This window comes from Oncorhynchus masou, chromosome 23 (genome assembly GCF_036934945.1).
Source record: "Oncorhynchus masou masou isolate Uvic2021 chromosome 23, UVic_Omas_1.1, whole genome shotgun sequence".
In the NCBI taxonomy this organism is placed as follows: Eukaryota; Metazoa; Chordata; class Actinopteri; order Salmoniformes; family Salmonidae; genus Oncorhynchus; species Oncorhynchus masou.
Window position 1 is genome coordinate 45,138,270 of NC_088234.1, and position 9,316 is coordinate 45,147,585.

Sequence of the window (9,316 nt, forward strand, 5' to 3'; positions counted from 1 at the left end):
CATCAGTCCCTAGCCCAGCCACCCTACGGTAGGTACACCAGCTCAGAACAAGCACACATCTCTCCATCATGGCTGCCACCTGGACCCTGGAGGACGACATGTCCTGCCCTGTGTGCTGCGATGTTTTCACTGACCCTGTGGTGCTGGGCTGCAGCCACAGCTTCTGCAGGAGCTGCCTGGACAACTACTGGAACACTCAGGTCATCAAAAAGTGCCCCGTCTGCCGCAAACATTCCCTAACTGATGCTCCACCCAGTAACCTGGCTCTGAGGAACATCGTGGAGACCTTAGCGAGGGAGAGGAGCCACAATACCACCAAGCAGGATGAGACGAGAGAGGGGGAGAAGGAGAGCCAGGGGGCAAACTACCTGCCCTCCAGGACACCTCCACCACCCGATGTTACAGGAAGGCCATAATGATCATCAAGGACAATAACCACCCGAGCCACTGCCTGTTCACCCCGCTATCATCCAGAAGGCGAGGTCAGTACAGGTGCATCAAAGCTGGGACCAAGAGACTGAAAAACAGCTTCTATCTCAAGGCCATCAGACTGTTATACAGCCACCACTAACATTGAGTGGCTGCTGCCAACACACTGACTCAACTCCAGCCACTTTAATAATGGGAATATAATAATGTAAAATATATCACTAGCCACTTTAACAATGCTACCTAATATAATGTTTACATACCCTACATTATTCATCTCATATGTATACGTGCATCTTTATGTAATACATGTATAACTATGCCACTTTGTTTACATACTCATCTCATATGTATATACTGTACTCGATACCATCTACTGCATCTTGCCTATGCTGCTCTGTACCATCACTCATTCATATATCTTTATGTACATATTCTTTATCCCCTTACACTTGTGTGTATAAGACAGTAGATTTGGAATTGTTAGTTAGATTACTTGTTGGTTATTACTGCATTGTCGGAACTAGAAGCACAAGCATTTCACTACACTCGCATTAACATCTGCTAACCATGTGTATGTGACAAATAAAATCTGATTTGATTTGATTTGGAAGGAGAGCCAGGGAAGGAGGGAGGAGTGGGTTGGTACCGGATGGGGATGAAAGGTGCAGTCACCATGGGAAGAGGTTGTTGTTGTTCTGTGTGGAGGACCAGGAGGCTCTGTGTGTGGTGTGTCAGACCTCCAGGAGACACAGGACTCATCAGCTCTGCCCTGTGGATGAGGCTGCTCAGGAACTCAAGGTATGGCTAGTATTGTATGTCATTTCAGGGCCAGAAACTGCATGTCACTTCACTAGGCTGGTCTGGTTGTGTTACAGTAATTAGTCTGTTTACTGCTTTACTGTAGTTCTCCAATTACCGTAAGTACGTACTGGAAGTCATTTATGATAAACAGATGAGCCCGTGTGGCTCAGTTCGTAGAGCAGGTGCTGACAATGCGAGGGTTGTGAGTTTGATTTCCATGGAGGACAAGCACGAAAATGCATGCACTCACTACTGTCAGTCACTCTGGATAATAGTGTTTGCTAAATGACTTACATTTTATGTAAAATTTCACCTTATTGGGATTGTTCACTACACTGAAACTATAGTTCTGTTTGCTTAGTCTTGTTATTTGGCAATGTGTTATTCTTTTTCGTGTTCTTATCTGTGCATCAGATGAGCTCATGCATTTTGCATGAATGTTGGCTTTGCAGTTTCTGAGAGTCAATCAAAGCGGTTTCGCCGTAGGTAGAACAAATATGATATATTGACATTAATTCTGTCTGTTGTGTTTAATAGCACACAGGCGCCTCAATACCTGAAACTGTCTGTGGCCTAAACCCCTTGACTTCTCTCGTCCTCTCTCATCGCCTCCTTCTCAAAACCCATTGGAGGAGAAGGTCAGAGGGGAGGGACCTCTGACTTTCTCATCCAGTGGGTTTCGAGAAGGAAGTGAGGAGAGAGGACACAAGGAGTCAAGGAAATGCAATTGAGATTTTCCTCCGGTATGTGGCCAGGAGGAAGTGAAAGCATCTATCATCCCTCTGAGGAGGAAGTTGGAGACATTCCAAAAGTTGAAGGAGGATTGCATGAAAACAGCAGAACACATCAAGGTAAGTACTACGGAACGAACAATTATACGGAGAAATAACGTTGATTTTATTGTCAACATTTTGGTTTCCTAGCCTTTTTCAACAGTATTGCACTATGAACCATTTCCATATTGCATCAGAAAGTATGAGAGGTCACCCACTGACCCTTTGACCTATTGACTCCCAGAGCCAGGCCAAGCAAGCAGAAAGGAAGATAAGAGATGAGTTTGTGGCACTGCATCAATTCCTGCGCCTGGAGGAAGTTGCCCGGCTGTCTGCCCTCTCTGAGGAAGTGGACATAAAGACCGTTATAATGGCAGAGAAGATTGAACACCTGGCCAAGAAGATGACCTCCTTGACTAGCAACATCAGAGAGATAGAACAGGATATAGAGGCAAACGACCTTCCATTTCTCCAGGTACAGAGACACTTACTTTAAACATACACATTCTAAAATACAAGACATTTGATTTTCTAATTTGGTCATCTTATCTCACACAACTATGTCCTTTCCCCAGGCTTACAAGAACAACAAAGCAAGGTAAGGTACTACTTTTTCAAACACATTCGGCCTGCTTTGTGGTTACAGTCCTTTACTACAACAGCCACTCCATCTGTATTTTTTTTGCTTCACGGCCAACTGTACATTGCAGGATCCAGAGCCTGTGTCAGGGGCATTGATCGATATGGCCCAACACCTGGGCAACCTAAGGTTCAAGATCTGGGAGAAGATGCAGGAGAAAGTGCAATACAGTGAGTACTAGACCAGAGCAAATGAATGCTTATCAGATCACTAGATGCTCGGAGTACCACACTTTAAAATGTAAATTGTTATATAGCATTGTAGTCATACCTGTTTGTGTTTCACCCCAGCCCCAGTGACTCTGGACCCCAACACCGCGGCCCCTGGCTATCTCTCTCAGACGACCTGACCAGTGTGTGCGTCAGTGGAGAGAAGCCTCACGTCCCCAACAACCCAGAGCGCTGTGACACGTGTGTTTGCGTGCTGGGGCCGGTTCCCTTCAGTTCCGGCAGTCACTGTTGGGAGGTGGAGGTGGCGGGTAAGACCAGATGGGACCTGGGGGTCCTGAGAGAGAGTGTGAGTAGGAAAGGGGTCCTGAGTGTAAACCCTGCCCACGGGTTCTGGGCCCTGTCCCTGAGGGACGGCGGCCAGTACAGCGCCTGCACCAGGCCCTGGACCCGTCTCACTCTGAAGAGGAGGCCCAGGAGGGTCAGAGTGTTTCTGGACTATGATGCGGGAGAGGTGACTTTCTATGACCCCACTGACATGTCTCTCATCTATACATTCAGGGACAAGTTTAAAGAGCCATTGTTGCCCTACCTCTGTCCCTGTGTGAGTGACAGCGGCCGCAATGCTGAGCCACTAAAGATATGCCCTGCCAAAGTCTCATTGGTTCATGATGTTGGTGATAAAGTTTTATAGATTACAATATGTATTTTTTTTAGAGGAGACATTGCTAAAGCATCCATATGTTTCACTTTCTATTATTAACACAATGGATGTATATTTTATATATTGATGTATATTTTATATATTGATGTATATTTTATATATTGATGTATATTTTATATATGGATGTATATGTGAACGGAACTATTATTGTCCTATATAATATCATAAGTCATATTTTCTTGGCGTGTGTCAAATGGAAAGATAAACAAAAAATGTTATGATTACTCAGCATTTGTGTAACGACGTTCTTCTTTTGTGAAGGAGAGTCGGACCGAAATGCAGCGTGTATGTTACTCATGTTTATTTAGTGAAACAAACAAAACGAACTATACATGAATAACAAATAAATACAAAAACAACAAACGGAACGTGAAACCTATTACAGCCTGACTGGTGAAACTAACACAGAGACAGGAACAATCACCCACGAAATACAAAGCGAAAACCAGGCTACCTAAATACGGTTCCCAATCAGAGACAACGAGAATCACCTGACTCTGATTGAGAACCGCCTCAGGCAGCCAAACCTATTAAACACACACACCCCTAATCAACTACAATCCCAAATACTACAAACCCATATACGAAAATACAATACATAATAAACCCATGTCACACCCTGGTCTGACTAACTAATAAACTAAAACACAAAATACTAAGACCAAGGTGTGACAATTTGAGTGTATATTCTGTAAGACTTGTTCTAAATGCTTATGAATGATCATGCTTATAAATGTGTATAAATACAACAATTAAATACTTTTATGTTCATGAATGGCATGATTTATTCATGATTTATTAATGGTTTATTGTTTATTCATGACATTTCTTAATAAAGTGTTTCTTGTCAACATTGAGCTTTGTCAGCCTCCTGGAGGTGAGCGACACACGGGTGTCCCAGCCTGTGCCTGATAACGCTGAGCGATTCGACAGCCCAGTGAGCGTGCTAGGCTCTGTGGGTTTCTGCTCAGGCATTCACAGCTGGGAGGTGGAGGTGGGGCCTAAGAAGGCCTGGACTCTGAGCATAGCCAAGGAGGGTGTAGCCCGGAAAGGCAATGTGATGGTCAGCCCAGAGGGCGGGATCTTGGCGATGGGGATGTGGAACGGTGAGCAGTATAGCGCTGGAACTGCCCCCCTGGGTACCCCGTTGGTTCTGAAGAGGAAGCCCAAGAGGATCATGGTCAAGCTGGACTATGAGAAAGGAAAGCTCTCTTTCTATGACTCCAGTGACATGTCACTCATCTATACGTTCGAACACAGGTTCACAGAGAGACTGTTCCCTTACTTCTCTCCCTGTCTCAACTCTGATGGCACTGACCCTGGAGTGCTGAGGATCTGCCCTGAGAAGGTGTCTGTGGCACCTATTCACTGAGGATATAACCTGGTGATGCCTTGATCGCATACGGAAGCGTCTGTATTGGTAAAGTCTGTCACAGTGACTCCTGTGTATTGATTTTGTCTGTCTATTGTTTTGTAAATTGAGGTGAACAGCCTCACTTCCAGTGGTGACATTGACGTCTGTGACACCAATGTGTATTTTGGAACTTTGTCTGGAGCAGATCTATTCTTTGCTGTTAATGAATTTACTGAGAACAAGTGTCATGATTGAATTCCATAATTATTGATGTCATGTTCAATAAAAGTACATATTTTGTGTGTTTCCATTCCATGCCTCACCCATTAAGTGGAGCAAATCAACACCGAATCACTGGACCAGTTTGCCAGCATTCCAGACAGCGTCATCAGTCCCTAGCCCAGCCACCCTACGGTAGGTACACCAGCTCAGAACAAGCACACATCTCTCCATCATGGCTGCCACCTGGACCCTGGAGGACGACATGTCCTGCCCTGTGTGCTGCGATGTTTTCACTGACCCTGTGGTGCTGGGCTGCAGCCACAGCTTCTGCAGGAGCTGCCTGGACAACTACTGGAACACTCAGGTCATCAAAAAGTGCCCCGTCTGCCGCAAACATTCCCTAACCGACGCTCCACCCAGTAACCTGGCTCTGAGGAACATCGTGGAGACCTTAGCGAGGGAGAGGAGCCACAATACCACCAAGCAGGATGAGACGAGAGAGGGGGAGAAGGAGAGCCAGGGAAGGAGGGAGTCAGGAGGGAGGAGTGGGTTGGTACCGGATGAGGATGAAAAGTGCAGTCACCATGGGAAGAGGTTGTTGTTGTTCTGTGTGGAGGACCAGGAGGCTCTGTGTGCGGTGTGTCAGACCTCCAGGAGACACAGGACTCATCAGCTCTGCCCTGTGGATGAAGCTGCTCAGGAACTCAAGGTATGGCTAGTATTGTATGTCATTTCAGGGCCAGAAACTGCATGTCACTTCACTAGGCTGGTCTGGTTGTGTTACAGTAATTAGTCTGTTCACTGTTTTACTGTAGTTCTCCAATTACCGTAAGTACGTACTGGAAGTCATTTATGATAAACAGATGAGCCCGTGTGGCACAGTTCGTAGAGCAGGTGCTGACTACGCGAGGGTTATGAGTTTGATTTCCATGGAGGACAAGCACGAAAATGCATGCACTCACTACTGTCAGTCACTCTGGATAATAGTGTTTGCTAAATGACTTACATTTTATGTAAAATTTCACCTTATTGGGATTGTTCACTACACTGAAACTATAGTTCTGTTTGCTTAGTCTTGTTATTTGGCAATGTGTTATTCTTTTTCGTGTTCTTATCTGTGCATCAGATGAGCTCATGCATTTTGCATGAATGTTGGCTTTGCAGTTTCTGAGAGTCAATCAAAGCGGTTTCGCCGTAGGTAGAACAAATATGATATATTGACATTAATTCTGTCTGTTGTGTTTAATAGCACACAGGCGCCTCAATACCTGAAACTGTCTGTGGCCTAAACCCCTTGACTTCTCTCGTCCTCTCTCATCGCCTCCTTCTCAAAACCCATTGGAGGAGAAAGTCAGAGGGGAAGGACCTCTGACTTTCTCATCCAGTGGGTTTCGAGAAGGAAGTGAGGAGAGAGGACACAAGGAGTCAAGGAAATGCAATTGAGATTTTCCTCCGGTATGTGGCCAGGAGGAAGTGAAAGCATCTATCATCCCTCTGAGGAGGAAGTTGGAGACATTCCAAAAGTTGAAGGAGGATTGCATGAAAACAGCAGAACACATCAAGGTAAGTACTACGGAACGAACAATTATACGGAGAAATAACGTTGATTTTATTGTCAACATTTTGGTTTCCTAGCCTTTTTCAACAGTATTGCACTATGAACCATTTCCATATTGCATCAGAAAGTATGAGAGGTCACCCACTGACCCTTTGACCTATTGACTCCCAGAGCCAGGCCAAGCAAGCAGAAAGGAAGATAAGAGATGAGTTTGTGGCACTGCATCAATTCCTGCGCCTGGAGGAAGTTGCCCGGCTGTCTGCCCTCTCTGAGGAAGTGGACATAAAGACAGTTATAATGGCAGAGAAGATTGAACACCTGGCCAAGAAGATGACCTCCTTGACCAGCAACATCAGAGAGATAGAACAGGATATAGAGGCAAACGACCTTCCATTTCTCCAGGTACAGAGACACTTACTTTAAACATACACATTCTAAAATACAAGACATTTGATTTTCTAATTTGGTCATCTTATCTCACACAACTATGTCCTTTCCCCAGGCTTACAAGAACAACAAAGCAAGGTAAGGTACTACTTTTTCAAACACATTCGGCCTGCTTTGTGGTTACAGTCCTTTACTACAACAGCCACTCCATCTGTATTTTTTTTTTGCTTCAGGGCCAACTGTACATTGCAGGATCCAGAGCCTGTGTCAGGGGCATTGATCGATATGGCCCAACACCTGGGCAACCTAAGGTTCAAGATCTGGGAGAAGATGCAGGAGAAAGTGCAATACAGTGAGTACTAGACCAGAGCAAATGAATGCTTATCAGATCACTAGATGCTCGGAGTACCACACTTTAAAATGTAAATTGTTATATAGCATTGTAGTCATACCTGTTTGTGTTTCACCCCAGCCCCAGTGACTATGGACCCCAACACTGCGGCCCCCTGGCTATCTCTCTCAGACGACCTGACCAGTGTGTGCGTCAGTGGAGAGAAGCCTCACGTCCCCAACAACCCAGAGCGCTGTGACACGTGTGTTTGCGTGCTGGGGGCCGACCCCTTCAGTTCCGGCAGTCACTGTTGGGAGGTGGAGGTGGCGGGTAAGACCAGATGGGACCTGGGGGTCCTGAGAGAGAGTGTGAGTAGGAAAGGGGTCCTAAGTGTGAACCCTGCCCACGGGTTCTGGGCCCTGTCCCTGAGGGACGGCGGCCAGTACAGCGCCTGCACCAGGCCCTGGACCCGTCTCACTCTGAAGAGGAGGCCCAGGAGGGTCAGAGTGTTTCTGGACTATGATGCGGGAGAGGTGACTTTCTATGACCCCACTGACATGTCACTCATCTATACATTCAGGGACAAGTTTAAAGAGCCATTGTTGCCCTACCTCTGTCCCTGTGTGAGTGACAGCGGCCGCAATGCTGAGCCACTAAAGATATGCCCTGCCAAAGTCTCATTGGTTCATGATGTTGGTGATAAAGTTTTGTAGATTACAATATGTCTTTTTTTTAGAGGAGACATTGCTAAAGCATCCATATGTTTCACTTTCTATTATTAACACAATGGATGTATATTTTATATATTGATGTATATTTTATATATTGATGTATATTTTATATATTGATGTATATTTTATATATGGATGTATATGTGAACGGAACTATTATTGTCCTATATAATATCATAAGTCATATTTTCTTGGCGTGTGTCAAATGGAAAGATAAACAAAAAATGTGATGATTACTCAGCATTTGTGTAACGACGTTCTTCTTTTGTCGAAGGAGAGTCGGACCGAAATGCAGCGTGTATGTTACTCATGTTTATTTAGTGAAACAAACAAAACGAACTATACATGAATAACAAATAAATACAAAAACAACAAACGGAACGTGAAACCTATTACAGCCTGACTGGTGAAACTAACACAGAGACAGGAACAATCACCCACGAAATACAAAGCGAAAACCAGGCTACCTAAATACGGTTCCCAATCAGAGACAACGAGAATCACCTGACTCTGATTGAGAACCGCCTCAGGCAGCCAAACCTATTAAACACACACACCCCTAATCAACTACAATCCCAAATACTACAAACCCATATACGAAAATACAATACATAATAAACCCATGTCACACCCTGGTCTGACTAACTAATAAACTAAAACACAAAATACTAAGACCAAGGTGTGACAATTTGAGTGTATATTCTGCAAGACTTGTTCTAAATGCTTATGAATGATCATGCTTATAAATGTGTATAAATACAACAATTAAATACTTTTATGTTCATGAATGGCATGATTTATTCATGATTTATTAATGGTTTATTGTTTATTCATGACATTTCTTAATAAAGTGTTTCTTGTCAACATTGAGCTTTGTCAGCCTCCTGGAGGTGAGCGACACACGGGTGTCCCAGCCTGTGCCTGATAACGCTGAGCGATTCGACAGCCCAGTGAGCGTGCTAGGCTCTGTGGGTTTCTGCTCAGGCATTCACAGCTGGGAGGTGGAGGTGGGGCCTAAGAAGGCCTGGACTCTGGGCGTGGCCAAAGAGTGTGTAGCCCGGAAAGGCAATGTGATGGTCAGCCCAGAGGGCGGGATCTTGGCGATGGGGATGTGGAACGGTGAGCAGTATAGCGCTGCAACTAACCCCCTGGGTACCCCGTTGGTTCTGAAGAGGAAGCCCAAGAGGATCATGGTC

The 9,316-nt window shown here is 45.0% G+C and overlaps 2 protein-coding genes and 1 pseudogene across 2 annotated transcripts; all 3 read left to right on the forward strand.

Moving 5' to 3' along the window:
- The first annotated feature begins 68 nt into the window (after nucleotides 1–68).
- LOC135510113 (E3 ubiquitin-protein ligase TRIM35-like) lies at nucleotides 69–4,392 on the forward strand (annotated as a pseudogene).
- On the forward strand, nucleotides 4,367–4,909 carry LOC135510898 (erythroid membrane-associated protein-like; the record flags this gene model as incomplete). Its single annotated transcript, XM_064932211.1, has 1 exon — nucleotides 4,367–4,909. A coding segment is annotated over one exon (543 nt), but the record flags the coding sequence as incomplete, so codon positions are not given.
- Nucleotides 4,910–5,341: 432 nt separating this feature from the next.
- LOC135510896 (E3 ubiquitin-protein ligase TRIM35-like) lies at nucleotides 5,342–8,988 on the forward strand. The gene is made up of 6 exons (XM_064932209.1): nucleotides 5,342–5,822; nucleotides 6,581–6,676; nucleotides 6,843–7,073; nucleotides 7,174–7,196; nucleotides 7,292–7,410; nucleotides 7,531–8,988. The coding sequence occupies exons 1-6, from the start codon at nucleotides 5,346–5,348 to the stop codon at nucleotides 8,100–8,102; spliced, it is 1,518 nt and encodes a 505-aa protein (XP_064788281.1). The 5' UTR covers nucleotides 5,342–5,345; the 3' UTR covers nucleotides 8,103–8,988.
- Nucleotides 8,989–9,316: the final 328 nt, after the last annotated feature.